This window comes from Dermochelys coriacea, chromosome 19 (assembly GCF_009764565.3).
Source record: "Dermochelys coriacea isolate rDerCor1 chromosome 19, rDerCor1.pri.v4, whole genome shotgun sequence".
NCBI classification, from domain to species: domain Eukaryota; kingdom Metazoa; phylum Chordata; order Testudines; family Dermochelyidae; genus Dermochelys; species Dermochelys coriacea.
Window position 1 is genome coordinate 5,195,864 of NC_050086.2, and position 19,162 is coordinate 5,215,025.

The 19,162-nt window shown below is 46.3% G+C and overlaps 1 protein-coding gene across 2 annotated transcripts in view; it reads left to right on the forward strand.

Annotated features, from left to right (window-relative positions):
- CSMD2 (CUB and Sushi multiple domains 2) overlaps positions 1-19,162 on the forward strand; it is a 567,571-nt gene that overhangs the window by 411,030 nt on the left and 137,379 nt on the right. For both annotated transcript variants that reach the window (XM_038377510.2, XM_038377512.2), the window contains 4 exons: positions 2,277-2,479; positions 6,744-6,935; positions 9,148-9,286; positions 11,360-11,547. In XM_038377510.2, coding sequence (XP_038233438.1) covers positions 2,277-2,479; positions 6,744-6,935; positions 9,148-9,286; positions 11,360-11,547 — 722 coding nt within the window. The remainder of the gene's footprint in view (positions 1-2,276; positions 2,480-6,743; positions 6,936-9,147; positions 9,287-11,359; positions 11,548-19,162) is intronic.

The following is a 19,162-nucleotide window of genomic DNA, read 5'->3' on the forward strand; positions in this document are numbered from 1 at the left end:
TTGATTGAAAATCTCTCAAAAACTTTAAGTGTTGCTATTGTTCCTTCTCCAAGCTGGTGGATAGAGAGGGCGCTGGAGGAGCTGGTATTACCAATCAGCGTTAAGAAATGGATTGCCGTAACTATTTTAGTGGGCAGAACAATTATTTTGAGAACATGGAAATCTGCAGTTCCTTCCTCACACACAGACCAGCTGAGTGAGCTCTCGACTGCTGCATTACACTACTGGGGAAAATGACTGCGTAAGAGAAATGCTTGGAAAAAAATATGAGGACATTTGGTCACGCAAGAAACGATTGCCTCCATTTGCAGCTTGATGTGTATTAGTCCCTGATGCTCACAGGCTGTGTTCTGACTTATTTTTTTATTTAATCACTTTAATAACTGATGCCCTGCATGATCTCTATAGGTTCAGGGGTTTTTTGTTTTTCTCTCCAGGTTTTACAAATAGTGACATTGAATTGTGTTGTTTATAAGCTGTTTCCCTCTTGTGCATATATTTAGAGGGGGTTAGGTTTTGTTACGTGTTTGGTATTTGATATAAAAACAATAAAAATAGAGTTAAAGAAAAGGGGGGAAAAATCAATTGCGCCCCAGCGACCCCGCCCATGTCCATTGCACATACCTGCCCTGACCATATGTGGGGCAATTCCTAAAGTATTAGTGTTTCACTTGAGTGTGGCAAAGGATTCAAAGATGGAAGTAGCACAATGAAAGGGGAGAAGGAATGAAAGCAGGAAGAGAGGAAGATTAGAAAGAGGTTCGTACGTTTGCTCCCCCATGGTTTCCAATTTCCACAATCACCTGTTACTTGGATCAGACCCGTGCTGAAGCCTAATGGGAGCTTCCCAGCTTGCCCATTTCCTTCTGTGCCCTGCTTCCCAGTCCAGCCCTGAGTTGCACTATTACAAGAGTTCCCTGACTTTTGTCTCTCCACTCTGTACTCCACTCACACCTGTGTTGCTCTGCTCAGACCCACCTTGCAGCGTCACACTTCCTGTCCCCTGACTCAATCCAGTGCTTTATTACCCAACTCAGCCTTGCCCTGCACCTTTACAAGAATTCCCTTCATTTCCTATTTTCCACGGTGCTCCCAGCTCAGCCCTGCCCTACAATGTTCCAGAAGATCCTTTCCCATCTCCCCTGCTCCCCATTTCAGATCTGCATTCCAGCATTCAGGATCCCTCCCCCCCCCCCACAAACACCTTTATCAAGAGATGCAGGCATGTGACAAAAAGCTCTTCCACTGGGAAGCAAAAGGATAGCCAAGTTTGACTCACACAACATAGGGATGATATGTGAATTAGATGCATGCACGTCAATTATCTTAAAGGGTCCCAGCACATTTCCTCTGGGTTTAGAACAGCTTCCCTGTTTTACTCTGTTTGTCTTTATCTTTAACAAAAAGAGCTCAAAAAAACATTATTTAATGTACCTTGGCTGCCCCTTTACTGCTCCTCCACAATTTCCTTACACTTTTCTGTGTCAACTTAACTTTAGTCTGTCTTAGGGTTTTAGCCTCCCGCCTGTCACCATAGTATCTGAGCACCTTGCAGGTATAATCAATGGCAGTAGTGAAGTCCCTAGTGGAGACATTCCCACTGACTTCAGTGGGGTTTGAATCGAGCCCTTCCTCTCTCTAGAGAAGAGTTTTAGGATTGGTTAGTGATTTTGGATGCCCAGCTAGACATACCATGAAGGGGCCTGATTTTCATAAAGTGCTGAATACCCTCTCCCATGGAGTCACTTTTCATCTGTAGCTCTCAACCTCCTTTGTGAAACACTTTATCTCTGTTTTCAGATGGAGAAGCTCAGAAATAGAGAGGAGAAGAGACTTGCCCTAGGTTAACCATCAGGCCAGGGGCAGAGCCTGTAACAGAGCTCAGGTCACCCGAGTTCCCATCGGCTTCCCTGTCCATTCAGACATGCTGTCTCTTATTGGCATCAAGCCCATTTTTAGCTGCATGCACAAAGGACACAGATTGTGATATAGTCAGGCCGGATCACCCTGGAATGGCCATACCAGTACTTTTGCCCTCATGTAGGATGCCATTTTGTTCTCAAATGGTGTCCTCCACTCAGCATGGGGTGTGCGAGGACACATAGAATGGAGGACTCCATTGGGTAGAGCAAAATGGCATCCTCACTTAGCTTGCATGTGAGGTAACGTTGATGGGGGTGTTCTAGTAGTTGCCGATTCTGGACTACACCCCTGAATGCCTACCCCCTAGTTTGCAAAGGATTCTCATGAGCGTTTGTTCCTTTTCCTCCACGCAGGCTCCATTTCATGGTTTTCCACACGGAGGAATTCCATGACGTTCTGAGGATATGGGATGGGCCAGTGGAGAACGGGATTGTCTTAAAGGAGATAAGTGGCTCCAGCTTGCCCAGCGACGTCCACAGCACCTTTAACTCCATCGTCCTTCAGTTCAACACCGACTTCTTCACCAGCAAGCAGGGTTTCGCAATTCAGTTTTCAGGTAGGCACCACGGAGACACCGTTTCCTCAGGGTTGTACGGGGCTGATGATGAACAGACACGCACACCACTCAGCATTCATTGGACTGGCCACTCCATTAAATGATGCTGCTGTGTGACTACCTGTAATGTAACTAGGAAGAGCGCTGCATTCCATTGCACCATATCCAGATTCACCGTGATGAGCTTGTAAATGGCACAGCTGATCATGGGAAATACGTTAAGAGGAATTGTGGGTATTTGTCCGCACATTCCCACAGTTCCAAATACCCACAATTCCTCCTAACGTATTTCCCATGATCAGCTATGCCATTTACAAGCTTATCACGGTGAATCTGGATATGGCGCAATGGAATGCAGCGCTCTTCCTAGTTATATTACATTATGGTCGTCACAGTGAAAATTTTCTGCAAGGTGATGCACCTGCAGGCCGCATGGAGGGCACTGGGATGCCTACCCATAGTGCACCATGCTTTTCTCAGTGCTCCTGGGGCTGTGTGGACACAACACAGTAGCACAAAGAGCCAAGTGTGAGTGCACTCCACTGGAAATCATTCGGTTGATGGAACTTTACCAGTGCAACTTCAGAGTGTAGACAAGGCTGAGAAGTTGTGTCCAGTCTGGTGGTCCTATTTGTAGTGTTACATGCAGTGAGGGGTGGAGGCTAGCACAAGACCTATGCATTGTATTTTGAAAACATAACTGGTGCAAGGTATGTCACACCGGTGCAAGGTATGTCACACCAGTGCAAACCCATTTTGCACCAGTTTAGTGTGTCTGCACTGAGGGGATTTGCACTGTGATGTAATTAAACCAGTGCAAATTTCCCTAGGCTAGACAAGCCCAAAGGGGATTTTGCTTTTCCCAGAAAATATTAATGGACTGATTTTGAGAGGCACTATGCCCCCAAACAATGGGAGTCGCATGCTTACCACATGTCTGAAAATCAAGCCATAAATATGGTGTCTCGTGTGCACCTTAGGTGTTGCATCAAATCTGCAGATGGGAAGGCAGGCCAAGTTTTGAAAATGACTAATGATTTTCGCTTCCTCCATTTTTTTGGTGTCCAACCTGAGACATCTTAGAGGGACAAGATTTTCTGAGTGTGGGTGCTCAGCAGTTTCTGAGAATCAGGCCCTTTATGATGACCTACGTTGGGCCCCCCCCAAAATTGAAGCAACCCAAATCAGTAGTCAGCCTTGAAAATCTTGGCCTTAATCTGTTTATAGCCCAGAATTGTTGTTTTGTACAGTATCACTGTATATAACGTATAACGTATATAACTGACCCTGTGTTCATTGAACAGGCCCTGAGCCTGCAAACCCTGATGCACGTTGATTTCATTAGGGCTACTCAGGCTAGTAACATTAAGCCTGCATGGACTTGTCAAAGAGTGAGGGCCATAGTCTGTAGCTCTAGCAGCAAGGCAGGGATGTTTCAGTTTTACTGCAGTAGCCAGGCAGCAGTGTTCCTGGATAGCTGAGTGGTGGCTTCCTCGGTAGCTAGGCAGCAGCTCTTGTCTCTGCTTCCAAGTTGTTTTGCTAGCTGAGGGTACGATTCTGTTCTTGGTGCCCGAGTGTGGGCTGGATAGGGGTGTGCATTGCAGGGAGAGCCCTGCAGGCGAATCCTACCTGAGTCAGAACTCCTCCTGGGAAGCAGAGGGCAGAGGGGTGGCCCAGGGCCCTTGGAGACAATGCTGCATCTTCTGTTCTATGCCTGGCTTGCTGCATGGGCTGGAGTGGAGCAGGCAGATTTTCCTGACTCACCCTAACTGCTGTGGGGTGCTGGAAGAGAGCAGGGACTATGCTCCCCAGCAGTATTTTGGCCAGCTTCTGCACCAGGGTAACAAAGTGAGATACAGACTCCCTCCAGCTCCCTATGCTGGAGCTTGCCATAACCTGGCTCTGTGCAATTAGCAGAAAATAAGCTCCAGGCAGCTGTCTGATGTAGCGCTGCAACCTTATTTACGACTTCTTCTAACAGCCTTTGTTCATAGGGCGTGATCATGTAGCCAGAGACCTGAGCTCAAACATACAGGCTGGGATCTGGTATAATTTAAATATATATTTATATAACCTCCTCTCCCTCCCAACTCCAACACTAAAATGCATGAGGCTAAATAGTTTTATTGCTGTGGGGACATGACGGTGCAGATTCTCAGCTGGTGTAAATCAGCAAGGACGTCAATGGAACTATGTTGATTTACAAGGACTGAGGATCTGTCCCATTGTATTTTTTTTCTGTTGCCTCGTAAGGACAGCTGCAAGCATGCTAGGTGAGCACATCCATTTCTAAAAGTTCAGGCTTGATGCTTCCCAGGCTAAATTCCACTTCCGCGCAGTGACAGTGAAAGCTGCGAACGTATCAGCTTATTTTACAGCATATGTTTGTCGCAGCGTATAAAAATGCCGTGTAAGATTAGTGAATGTCTGGATGTATTAAGTAAATATGTATGTGCAATGCATGATTATACATCAGACTTGCACTCTCTGTTGCACACTTGAACTTGCCATTCCCCGGAGCCTTTCCCAGCTGGAGGAACAGATGCTCACTGCAAAATAAGAGAGTGTGTGTGTGTGTGTGTGTGTGTGTGTGTGTGTGTGTGTGAGAGAGAGAGAGAGAGAGAGAGAGAGAGAGAGAGAGAACTTTAAGGGGAAACAGAGAAAAGAAAGAGGGAGAAAAGTCATTGCTTGGCACAGTGTATTTAAAGAGGATAGTATAGTCATCACTCATCATCTGCATAATGCATCTTGGTTCTTCTCCCCTCCCATCACCCAGTTACTGCAGTTGAGTCAACAACACAAGATGAAGAATGATCTTGGGGTTCAGACGCTAGTCTGGGACTTGGGAGGTGGAGGTTTATTTCGTGGCTTTGCCACTGATTTCTTCTGTGACCTTCAGGAAGTCATTTAGTCGTTCTGTGCCTCCATTTCCCCATCTGTAAAACCAGGGCAGCGCTACTTTCTTCCCACTTACAGATAGTGTTGGGATAAATATATTAGTGTGCATGGAGAACAAGGAAAATATGGCAGTGGGTACCATATTGAATCCTAGCAGAACAGATGTTCACCTCCCACTCTTTTTGTGGAATCTGCACTTACGCTGGATGCAGCAAGAAAATTAACATTTGCAGCTAGCAGAGTTCCCTGCCGCAGGCGTATCATTAGGTCAAATAACAAGGCTGCCTTATTATAAAAGTCTGGATAATTTTTTGTCCAATATTTGCAGCGATGTAGGTTAAGAGTTCGCAGATGTCAGTGCTTGAGAGATGAACAGATTGCCACAAGGATAAGACAAGGAGGGTTTAAAGTCACAGTATAAACTGTGTACACTAGATCTAGCCAAAAATGATGGGAGAGGGACATGGTAGAAATAAATCCCAATTTTTCCCCAAAAAATTCAAAAATCCAAAATTGTGAAATTTGAAAAATGTTAATTAGCTGTATAATTTCCTGAAAGACTGGGATATAATTTCCTAAATAGTAGAGCTGCTTGGAAAATTGTCATTATTTTTTGCAGAAATTTTTTAAAAAGTTTGTTTTATCAAAATTCTCCATTAAAATTGTTCCTACTCCTCCGGCTACCTCCCCCGCCACCTTAACCTTTTTCCAGGGACAAAATTGAAAAGGGAGGAAGAGACTGGGGAGGAGGAGAGATTGGAATTTTCCATTTTTTGGATTAAAAAAAAATCAAACAAAAAAAAATTTTCCAGTGAAGCTTTTTTTTTAACTTCAGAATAAAACACCATTTTTTGTTGAAAAATGTTTTGGAAGGAAAAATCTCAATTGGTGGCACTGCCATATTGCCTTCACAAATCAGGCCCTTCTAAAATCATGAGATTGGCTAACAGATCATGAAATATTTTTTTTAAAGATGCATTTGGGGGTCGTCTTTGTCTTCTGGTTTGTGAGCCTTTAGATCACACTCACACTGCATTTTCCAGCTTTTCTCTGTATCCACAAGACCTAGAAAATTCCTATGCTTTTTTAATCAATGAAAGCCAAGAATATCATGTGATCATATGACTCCAGGTGCTGGGGCTTTAAGAAGAATACCAGATAGTTTGAGAAAAGCATGAAAGTTGTCAACACTGCTCTTGAAGAATTTCCCTCACATCCCCAAAAAAAATTTTAATGGAAAAAATTCAACCAAAACTTCATTTTCTTAGGCATCATATAGAATGTGCAACATATAGAAAGGTAAGCGAGGCATGGGGAGGTATGCAAACCTGTATTTATAGATTTGTTTGTTTTTTGATACTTCCAGTTTCCACTGCCACCTCCTGCAATGACCCAGGGATTCCCCAGAATGGGAGTCGGAGCGCAGACAGCAAAGAAGCAGGTGACTCCATTGTCTTCCAGTGCGATCCAGGATACACCCTGCAAGGGGAGGCCAAAATCAGCTGCGTGCAGATTGAGAACAGGTTTTTCTGGCAACCTGACCCTCCCTCTTGCATAGGTATGATCCATGCAACATTTCTCTGATTGTACAGCAAGGGGTCTAGGTTCCCCTTGCTAGGGTGTGTTGGAACATTTTGCATATTGAAAGGGGTAGAAATCCCAACTGGTTTGGTGGATAAGTACAACAGCGTACATAGGCTTCACACAGCCAGTGGCAAGGAAGGGGTTAGAATCCGTATCTGAACATGAGGACATCATCAGGGGTCTGTCCTGCCATGTGGGTGAGGAGATAGAAGTGGGGAAACCTATCACCTAGCTACACTGTGCAATCGGTTTTGCCAAAGAGGTCTGGCATGCAGTCTGGCATACAGAGCCCAGCGTGCTCGTGATCCCTGAGCACAGAGAGGAAGGAGAGTGAGATCTTAGCTAGGAAGCAGGGGATTGTCTGGGCAAGCCAATTATTTTTGGCTGGGGAAGGACCTTGGTTGGGTGACTTTTGTGCAAGGAGCTAACTTATTCTGAATCACAAGAGAAAACTATCTGACGTTGTCCATGGGTTCATAAAGTCATAAAAGAAGCTCATGTTTTTTTCAATACGGCCAGGACATATAACAATTGTCATGCTACGCACATAAAAGCAATAAATGTTAAATTAGCTAGCTAATTAAATATTAGCCAGATATTAGTCATCCTGTAACCTTTATTCATGTTTATGCAATGTTACCCCAAGCAACTTAAATTAATTAACTCCATTTCTTAAAACAGATTTAAAGCCAGATGGGAAACTTTTATGACATGCCCAGAATTTGTTTGCTGCAGGACATCTTGATTTTTGAAAGACTCTGTTAATAATCTCACATGGCATCATTTCTCTCTGATGCTGACAGACCTTCTAGTTGTCGTGGAGCTGTAACTAAAATCACAGTGTTGCATATCTAGGTATCTAGCTAATCCCCATTGAGTTCTCATTCACATTGAAAGCTGAGATCTTAGCTCTTCTTTCCAGGGAGTGGAACTGAGGGTAGATGATCCGGGCTAAGGGAATTCTCATAGGGAATTCTCTTCAGTGAAGGTCAAGAAACAGCCATAATGGTGGGTTGCTTTTCGAAAGAGCCCTGTTGATCCTTTTTTAGAAGATCTCCCAATAAACTGGGGGGAAAGTGCAGCAACAAGGTTCTCTTTTAGTGACAAAGGGCTTTTGGAATTTTTGGTGGTAAGATGCTGTAAATGATTCTACAATAGCCTTACACTATGTTGCCTAATCAGAGCTGGTTGAAAAGTGTTGGGAGTTTTTTTCCCCCAATGGAACATTTCCAGTTTTGGTGAAAAATCAAATACTTTGATTCTGAAATACTTTTGCGGTGCTTCCTGGGAATCATGCTTCAGGTGTCTCATGCTTCCATTCTTCTCTCTAAACTGGGCTCCCTGGTTGGACTATATCTCTCATGATGCATCATGGTCTCCCCTTTTGGTCAGAGGAGGTAGAGCATCTTGGGAGATGAAGTCTAGCTCATAGAGGAGAATGGGAGTATGTAGCAACTGAACTACAGCTCCCTTGAGATACTGCAGCAGCATTTCATATCTATATAAATGTATGTTTTGGGGTGTTCAGTTTTTTGACAAAAATATCAAAAATCTCCCTGGAAAGCAGACACTTTTTGCGAAAAATGTTGTTTTCGTGAAAGCCCAATTTTCTGACATAAAACAAGTTTAATTGGACATTTTTCAACCTAATGTTTAGCCTTTCTGGCAATGCAAACTAATTGTTAGTCCCTGACATCACGTGTTTTCACTTCTTGAGCAGGAGCCTTGATTTTGACTGGGAGCTGCCTAGATACATGAAACAGGAAGGCTCAAGGCATCTTTTCTTTCTGGTGATCCATTTGTATCTCTTATGAAAATTGTAATAGGCTTGAACTGTCTCTTGCTATGTGTATGTCCAATGCCCAATATAACAGGGCCTCAGTCTCGGTTAGGGTCCCTCAGGGCTATTGTATCGCAAATAGTATCTTATCTCTCTGGCAATCTAGCTGTCTGTCCATCTTTCTCTCTCCATATGGCTGTCTGTTGCCATCTACCCATCCATATTTCCATCTATCTCTTTACCCAAATCTCCATCCATCCATTTCTAAATCTACCCTCCCCATGACTTCCAGGTGCACCTAGTCCACAGCTCAACCCACAAGTCTAATTCCCACCATTGTCTGTTGTTTTCCCCGTGTGGCAGAACAGATATCACTATTCCCCCACCTCTCACTTTCTTGTTTCAGCTCCCTGTGGAGGGATCCTGACGGGGCCGGCCGGGGTCATCTTGTCACCGCAGTACCCGGAGCCCTATCCCCCAGGGAAGGAGTGTGACTGGAAGTTAACGGTCTCTCCCGATTATGTCATTGCCCTGGTATTTAATATGTATGTACCCAAGAGCAGCTCAGCTGTTCCCTTTCACTTCTCTCTGGACCTGTGGGGAGAGGGGAGGAGCTCAGAGGTGGGGCAAGGCCTGAGGTAATGGGCTTGTCATTTGCATCACCTGCTCTCTAAAGGGGTTGTCCCAGGGCTCCATGGATCAGTATCCTAGAGAGCCCCTAACCAGACATGCCAAACCTGTGAAAAAAAATGCAGAAATTGGGCTTGTTTTTGGCTTAATAGGCTTGTCAGTTGCTTGTTGGCTAGTTTTTGGCTTGTGCTTGTTTGGCTGGTAGTGTGTAGCTTGTTGTAGCTTGTTGCTTCTGTTCTTTTATGGGCTCCTGGCAAGCAGCAGCAAGGGGAGGCAAGCAGGGGCAAGGGGCAAGCAGGGACATGGGGGGAGAGAGTCAGGGGTGCACAGCAGGCCCACCACAGTCCCAGACTGCACAGCTGGGGGATCTAGTCACATAGAGTACTGGGGTTCTTAGGGATTGGCTTGTTTTGGGCTTGTTTTGAAATGGGATTTGCTTGATTTTTGGCTTATTGTGAAAGTCGGGGTGCTTATTTACTGCATGAAAGTTGGCAACTGTGTCCCAACCTGTGTCAAAAAAAAAGGTTCTCCAAAGCAAAGAAAACCACTTATTTCTGCCAGCCCCTTCTCCCTCCAGTCTCACCAAGGATGGAGTCTGGTTCCTGTATTGTTGACTGATTTACTCTCATGTTTAGCCTCGATCCGCCCCTGTTGGGAAGAGGATACGTGTATTCCAACCGCAGTCCTGCTTTATTTGTGCATGTATTTAAAGAGCATAAACCCTGGAGCTATTGCAGAGCGAGTGTCTGCCATGCCCCCTGTGAGCCCCCTGTCCCTTCCAGCTCCTGTTAATTCATTAGCGGGTGTTTTCAAAGGACTGGATCCAAAGTGTGACTGGATCAACAGGTTAATCCTTTGGGCCACGCTGCCTGTGGCCCCTATGTAAAATCTGCACAGAAGCTTATGGACTCCTCTGCCCTCCAGTGCATGGAGAACTCAGTGAGAGCTCCCTCTTCCTGCTCACACCCATGCCCGTGTCAGCAGAGGAGGTCGAGCAGCCTGCCCCAAAGGTCAGGAAACGTGAGCTGGGTCAGAGTCACTGGAGACACTCAGGCTCCACTGGAAATGCCCTGACCCCGTCTCCCAAGAGCCCAAATCACGGGACAATCAGCCAGGGTATCTCAACCAATCTCCACTGTGTAGATGCCACCTAAGGAGAGGGGTCTGTTGGGCCATACTGCCCTGTATCGCCTGAGGAGATTGACCCTGTAATTCCTGGACAGCATCTAGTGAAAGACAGAATCAGACTCAGGCTACACTTGGTACAAAGCTTAGGCTGGATCTAGAGCAAGACTGGAGTTAAAGCATTGTGGTGCTCAGCCCTCTGCTCTGCCTATAGTAACCCTGAGGTGAAAGGGACTTGAAAGGGGCATCTTCCCAGGCCTGAGTGGCAGACTCAGGAGCCAGACCTTGTCCTTCCAAGCAACAGCTGCTTGTGCTGCTGGAATCTTTGTCTAATGCTTATGCCCTCTCCACCTTTAAACCTTCCCCAGTACATCAAGGGAAAGAGCCGTCCTCTTGGGCTCCTCACCTTTAATTTGCACTTTTCGGTAACCGTGGTAGTGGGCATCTCGAGAGACTCTCTGCATGGAAGAGCAGAGAATGGCAGCATTAGTAGATGTTGATTTGTGCAGGATTTTTTTTCCCCACCCGCCACCAGAGCAGCCTTGTGGTTAAGGCTGGACAGAGGCTCTGGAGAGCTAGATTCAATTCCTACCACTGCTATGGGCTCTCTGGGAGACTTCAGGCATGTCGGTTAGTCTCTCAGGACCTCAGTTCCTAATCTGTAAAATGGGGATAACAATCCTCCATTTCCTCCACCTGTCTGTCTTGCCCACTTAAATTGGAAATTTTGGTGGCGAGACTGTTTCCTTACTGCGTGTCTGTACGGCACCTAGCTCATTGGGGCCCGATGTTCTGTTAGGCCTCCCGGTGCTCCCACGATACACGTAATAGTTCAAGCTCTGCTTGTTTTGTTTCTTTCCCAGCTTTAATTTGGAGCCCGGGTACGATTTCCTCCACATCTATGATGGCCCCAGCTCACTCAGCCCCCTGATCGGGAGCTTCTACGGCTCCCAGCTGCCCGACCGGATAGAGAGCAGCAGCAACAATCTCTTCCTGGCTTTCCGAAGCGATGCTTCCGTGAGCAATGCAGGCTTCGTGATCGATTATACAGGTAACCCGCCGGCCGTAGCGTGTACCATACTGTGCTGTTCTTCAGCCCAGCCCGACCCAGTGGAGTATGGCAGAACCACCCCCACTTCGATCAGGCGTCCCAGATGAGCTATAAGTGGGAGGATGCTTGCCCGGTTGGTAGCTATAGGAACCCTCCCATCATCAGTCCTGCAGTCTATGTGTCTGCTGCGAAGGCCAGCAGGGAAAGCAGGCGATTGCTCTCCAAGGGAAAAATTGTCGAGAAGAATGGTTGGGAATAGGGACGAGATTCAAACACCAGATCACTTCATCTGTTCCGCTGTACAGTACAGGCCAGCAACACCAGCCAGTATGCGTACACGAAACCCCGCAACTGACATTAGACCAGGGTATTACAGCCCACAGGAGGGACCCAGGTGCACCAGTGCCAGAGGCCCCCGCAATGGCAGGTAAATGATTACGTGAGATAGACCCAGGTAAGCCTTGCAAGCGACACGCACCCACACACTCCAGAGAAAGGTGAAAACCCCCCAACGTCTCTGCTAATCTAACTGGGGGAGAGGGAGAATTCCTTCCTGATCCCACATGTGGTGATCAGTTAGTCCCTGAGTATGTGAGCAAGAACCAGCCAGCCAAGCACCTGAGAGAGAGAGAACGCTCAGTGCCACCTCAGAGCACTGGTCCAGTGTCCCGTCTCCAGCCAGGGCCATCACTCATACTTCAGAGAAAGGACACCAGAAAAACCCAGAATACAGTGTAGGGAAAAGATCCCTTCCTGACCCCTGCAACTGAAACCCTGAAGCATGAGCTTTAGGAATATAAGACATAAAGTGGAAGCCCTGCCCCCCACCATCTCAATTAGCCCCGTCACGCAATACTACAAATTGGTCTGACTCTCTCTTAAAATTAATTAAATTGTTTGCCCCACATCTCCTATTGGGAGTTTGTTGCAGAACCTCACCCCACTTATGGTTAGAAACCTTCTAGTTTCCAGCCTGAATTTGTACATGGCCAGTATATCGACATTTGTTCCTGTGTAGCATTGACCTTTAGCTTGAATAGCTCTTCTCCCTCCCTGAGGTTTACCCCACCACGCCATGTATTTACAGAGAGCAATCCTATCCCTTCAGCCTTCTTTTTGCTAAGCTAAACAAGCCAAGCTTTTTCCATCTCCTTCCATCAGATAGACCCCCCATTTCCCTGATCATCATCAGTAGCTCTTCTCTGCACCTGAATTTCAGTCTGAATTAATTTTTTTGAATACGGGTGACCAGAACTGCACACAGTATTCCAGGTGAGTTCTTACCAGTATCTGGTACAATGGTATTAATCCTTCTCTACCTCTATTGGAAATTCCTTGCCTCATACAGCCTAGGATTGCCTTTGCCTTTTTCACAGCTGCATCACATTGGTTTGAGGTCAATCAAGGGCTCTAAACTAGCTGATTTGTAAAGTTTCAGTTACCATCAGGTGGGACCAGACCCAGGGGCCTGGCTTCATTGGAGGCTTTGGAAGGTGCCAGCTCTCAGAGATTTCAGAGTAGCAGCCGTGTTAGTCTGTATTCGCAAAAAGAAAAGGAGTACTTGTGGCACCTTAGAGACTAACAAATTTATTAGAGCATAAGCTTTCGTGAGCTACAGGAAAGCTTATGCTCTAATAAATTTGTTAGTCTCTAAGGTGCCACAAGTACTCCAGCTCTCAGAGAGGTTCCCTAACTGAAGTGGACAAGCTCACCACAAAGTACAATGCTTTGATTCAGTTTCATTACTGGCTGCAGAATTGACTCTGGCATCCACATTAGCATCAGCAGCAAAGAAAGGGCAAGGAAGGCTGAGAGGGGGAATGGGTTTTGATGAGCATTGTCTTATATAACACTCTAGGAACAGCTGGCTCTGCCACTGATGCTCCTGTCCTCAGATAAGTCATTTAACTTCTCTGTGCTTCAGTTTACCCAGCACTCTGAGATTTAAATGTAAAGCTCCATGTTAGATTCCCAGGGTGAAATGCTAGCCCCATTGAAATCAGTGGCAAAACTCCTACTGACTTCTCTGGGGCCAGGATTTCACTGTCAGTGCTTCCAGTTTCTCATCACCATTACACAGACCCTCGTGTTTGACATGGGAGCATGGGGACATTTCAGGTCCCTGATTGGAGAAGAACTGGGCAAACAGTTATGTGGACTGGTCTGAACCCAGTCCGTTTCAGCAGAACCTGTATTTTGCAAACAGAAACAACCCCCTTTGCGTGGACTAAGCTTCGGGTTCTCTTCTGAGGTCATTTTTTATTAGTATTATTTGTGTGGCAGTAGACCCAAGAAGGCCCAGCCTTATTGTACTTGATGCTGAACATACACCAAACTGAAAAATAGCCCCTGCCTCCAAGATCTTATTTCCCCAGCCCTGCACTTCGAAACATTCACAAAAAAGCTGCTAGTGAGCTGGGCTTGATGCTGCTCCCTTTGCCCCTTGTCTTTGCTCATTTTCTCATTTTAAATTAATGCAGTGTTGTTTTTCCTCCAAACATCGTATTTTACCCAGCGCTGAACAATTTGGATGTTTGCTTGCCAGGCTTTCCTTTGCTGAAATGTTGCCAGTTGAATTATTTGTCTATGCTGAATTGCATGGGCCTTACACAGACCTTGCCTGGTGCACAGGCTGTGTGTGGCTGCAGTTCAAGGAGAAGACGCGGGTTATGTCAGTGGGACATGGATAAGGCAATGAGGGAATTGTCGTTACGTTGCAGTCGGCTGGGTATGCCTCAAGGATTCTCTTTGTTGTTTGACATCTGTTCTCTGTGATGTGATATTCCCCACAGCTGGGGCTGGCTGTGTTAGCTTCTGGTTTGTGCTCTTTTCTGCCAAGTGCAGGAGAGCCAGGCTTGCTTTTCATGCACCAGTAGGACTTGGAAGGTTGAGATGGCAGCATAGTCAGCCTCTAGGAAGTGGAGGGAATGCTTTATGAGACTCGGCACCAGCACTTCCTGAAGATCAAAGCTCAAAAAATGTCTCCTCTCCCTAAACTGGAAATGTAGGGCCTGATGCTAAGTGACTCCCTCCCTGTGCTCTCAGCAGGAATGCAGGAGATGGGTTTCGGGTGGTTTTGAGCCACCTTTGCACTCTTTGTACTCTGCCATGCAGGCACCTGTCCACCATCCATTATAAGCTAGGGCACCCTCAGGGTGCTTTAACTTACTCTTTGCTCCTTGTGTGGCCTGGGCAGCACAGAACTGATGTAGTTTTTGGTCACACCTCCAATCCACCCCCCTGCACTGGGGGCTGGGAGAAAAGACCGTGTAGGGTTCGTCTATACTCCAATAGAAGACCCACGGCACAGCTGCGGCTGGCCCAGATTAGTTGACTCAGGCTCATGGGGCATGGGCTATAGGGCTATAAAATTACAGTGTTGATGTTCGGGCTTGGGCTGGGGCTGGAGCCCAGGCTCTGAAACCTGGCCAGAGGGAAGGGTCTCCAAACCCAGGCTCCAGCCTGAGCCCAAATCTCTACACTGCTAGTTTTAGCCTCGCAGCCTGAGCCCCACGAACTGAGTCAGCTAACCCAGGCTCTGAGACTCCGTGCTGGAGGTTTTTTACTGCAGAGTAGACGTACCCGTAGAGTCCTTACTTCTCTGGAGGCCCATTGTACAGGGGGGATTCTCAAGGCTAAGGTACATGTGTCTAGCCTTACCTTACAGTCCCTGCATGCTGCCAGAGCAGCACATGGGTCTTTTGGGAGAGCAGAAGGAAATAGTCTGGTTTGCTTTTCACCATTCGTTTTTCCCAATGAAACTAGTAGTGCCCAGATACCCAAGCCAGGTTAGCGTTCTAGAAATGGGGCAAGCAGAACTAGTCTGGTGAGTTTCACATTCTGTTCCTAGTCAGTTTCACTCTCTGGTTCTTACCCCCTCAGCTCAGAATTTTAAAAAGGGCTCAGCACCCACAATTGGGAGCAGATTTTCAAGAGTTTTGCATGTGTTGGGTGCTGAGTTTTCTGGGACAATCTGCTGAGACATCCCTCCAGGGGAGTTTCTGGGAGCTGAGCTCGGGACAATCTGACCCTTATTTGGGCCCGTTTGAAAATCTGGCCCCGAGGGTTTGAATCCTGCCCAGTGTCCAAGCACTTCAGTTAGTTCTTAAGTGGCCTCACCTGGCATTTGCAAGATGGAGCCTTCAGACAGTGGGGTGGCATTTGTGTTCCCAGAGCTGCATGGGAATGTCTGTAACAGGAAGAGATTTTCTTCTGAGAGTTTTAGTTAAGTAGATGTTAACACAAACAATGTGCAGTCAGAGGGCCAGCTCCACTGCTGGGGTAAATCAGTGTAGCACCGTTGACGTTAATGGAGATGTGCCAATTTTTTGCCGCTGAACATCTAGCCCAGTGCTTCCATCTCAGTTAATGAGGATCCACCTCCTTGGCCTCTGATGCAGTACAGCTACCAGTTCTCTGATCTTCCTGTAACCCACACACCTTCTGGGTACGGAGCGCTCTCCCATCCAGTGGAACCGAGACCACTTAGAGAGATTAATATACTCTACAGCCTTAGCTAACAGCCAGTTAGCTTTTAGCTCATGTGGTAGAGGCTCATGCACTAAGCTCCAGAGGCCCCGGATTCAATCCTGCCCACCACCGACCAGGGTTGTTGACATTACATTCCCTCATGTTTTCTAGGGCAGACCAGACCCCAAATAGTAATGTAAAAAAAAAAAAAAAGCAGATTCCTTGGCAGGAGGGGTGGCTGATTGGGGTAGCTTTTAGCTATCATAAGGAAGCAAGAAACCAGCATTATAACCCAATTCCCCACCCCCATCCCGGCAGCTCACCTTTTAAAGGGCTATTCGCAGATTCCTTTTTAAGGCCTTGATTCAGGAAAGCATCTGGCTTTAAACCCTGGATGAATTGTACCCTCCATTATGCATGAACTACTCCCATCGGAGTGGCACAAACATATCAGACGAAAGAGCTTAGGCCCCAAAGTGTATTTATAAAGGGAACCGGTTGCCAAGCCAGGTGTCCTTTCTTATTAAAGCAGTGGCTTTATGCCCTTTAAAGTATTTTATTTGTTTCTCCAGGGAATCAAGGGTAAAACATACCTTCTGGAGGATTCAGCTCTAAAGGCGAGGGGTATAAGAACTGATTAAAGTCTTAAGCTGGTCTTTTTAGCTATTCTTTGCTTTCAAGCCAGACTGGGAAGTGGCAAAGCCAGCACAGTTATTCAGGGAGACTTGAAATTAAAGCACACCCCAACAGACTGTTGTTCTTAGCATTGTTGGAGTGTGCAGGGTGAGGGTGGAATGAGAGAAATCATTTGGCAGGGTTTGGTAAGGGATGCAGTTTGAGAAACTGGGTGTGATTAGAGGCAGCGTGGATTTATTTGGGGGAAGGCTAGCCGCTGCTGAATAAAAAGAAATGTCTAAATGCTGTGTGGTGTTGGTACTGTCTGAGGATATATCTACTCTGCAAAATCTACACAAACAAACAAAAAACAACCCAGCAGCCAATCTTGGGGTATGTCTGCATGGGCATTAAAAAACCCAGCTGGCCTCGCTCAGCTGGCTCAGACTTACGGGGCTCAGGGTCCAGGGCTGAAAAATTGCTAGGTAGACTTTCATGCTCAGGCTGGAGCGTGAGCTCAGAGACCTTGCAAGGGTGGAAGGCCCAGAGCTTGGAGTCCAGTCTGAGCCTAGATGTCCATGCAGCGATTTTAAGCCCTGCAGCCTGAGCCCCGTGAGCCTGAGTCAGCTGACCCAGGCCACCAACAAGGTTTTTATCCTTGTGTAGACATACTCTGAGACTCGTTGCTGTGTAGTTGGGTATTTTTGCAGGGGGGGAGCATTTCAGGCTAGACATACCCATAGCAGCATGAGACATGAGACTAACACATGCCCAGAAAGTCATTCAGAGCTAAAGAAAGCTTTCCAAGTTTCCTTTTTAGGCCACCTTCACAAGGACCTGGATTTTCTTTCTCTCTCATACATACCCTCTTTTACATACATACAAATGTGATTCACTGTAGGATGTGATGAGAATTTGACTCTCAGAAGATTAACTAGTATCTTAATTGGATTCAATTTGGGGAGGCAAAATAAAAAGGCATCCAGGAAAGTACATTGAACAAGCCATCTTCCTGTTCTTCTCTCGTCACTTAAGTTCTTTGGAGCCAGGCCATCTATCCATCATGAGATTTTGTACTGGTGCCCACCAGTGAAGCGTCTGTTCTGCTTTAGCCTTCAGGTATTCTGGGTTTTCTCTGTTTGTCAGACCTCTTCTAGTCATGCCCACAGCCAAACAGTCTGATTGAACCCAAGCAAAGAGCCACATGAGCCAATAGGAGTTGCACTGTGGGCTTAATGCATTTTTCTTGTGGTGGGGCCATTCGAGTGGTATGGGGATCGGGATCTCCTGTGGATCTGAGGAAATATGCAGTAACATTCCAGGAAGGCTTTTCTAGTGGTTATTTCAGGCCCATCAGAAACAAGAAACTCTGTGAATGTAGTGTTGTTCATTTGAGACTTCCAGCTCAGATTTAGAATTCCAAGAGGTTGGCAAAGTTTGGTTAAACTTCATAGAAGTAACTGAACTGCCATCAAAATTCTTCTTCTTCTTTGACTTTGCCGTGTCCCATTAGTCGGGGTCAGTGGTTCTTGTTCTTTGTCTTCAAGTATTCCTATCAACTTCCTCTTTTAAGCTAACACTGACCTTCTTCATGTCCTCCTCTGGTGTCTAGAACCACCTTTTTCTAGGTTTTCCTCATGGTCTTTGTCCCATGACTACCCAGTCTTGGCTCTGGCCATCACCCATCTCATCAGCTCACATGACCAAGCCAGCTCAATTGATACTCCCTCAAGTTTTCTATGATGGGGGCTACTTACATCCTGACTCATGCCATGGCACTGCACAGCCTATCAGTTCTTGTCTTACCCAGCATCTACCTGAGCATTCTCATTTTGGTATTGTGTCATAGCTGTTCTTCTTTCTTCCTTGTTAGCCAGCATTCTGACCCATACATCGTGGCCACCCTAATCATGGTCTTATATACTTTGCTCTTTAGTTTACTTGGCATCTTGTTATCTCAGAGAGTTCCCATCAACCCTTACATTTGCACCAAATGCTCTTCATGCAACTCCTAACATCTGCATCTGCAGTCCCATCATAGCTCAACACTGAGACCAAAGTATCTGAAATATTGCACAGACGTTAGCTCTGTACCATCTTGTTTTACTGTTTTCACCGTGCTCCGTTCAACAAAGTACCATCTGTATCCTTCCTTTTGTCAGCTGATTTGTAAACTATTTTCTTCTCATGCGGCCCTCCATTGTTCTAAGTCACTTTCCAGTTTGTATTTATCTTCGCGGTACAATGTAATGTCTCAGCGAAAAGCATGCTCCATGGAGCCTGTCCCTTAATCCCCTGTGTCAAGGTGTCCATTAAATCACCAATAGGAATAGGCTTAAGGCTGAGCCTGGGTGTACTGTAGACCTACCCTCACAGTGAATGGATCACGGTTGCTGCAATTGCTTCTCACGACCATTGTACTACTCTCATACATGTCCGTGGTGGTCTGCACTTATGTCTCCGGCAGCTTGCATAACCGCAAGTGTGACCATATCAATTCTCTAGGAGCTCAGTCAAAATATAGGGCCCA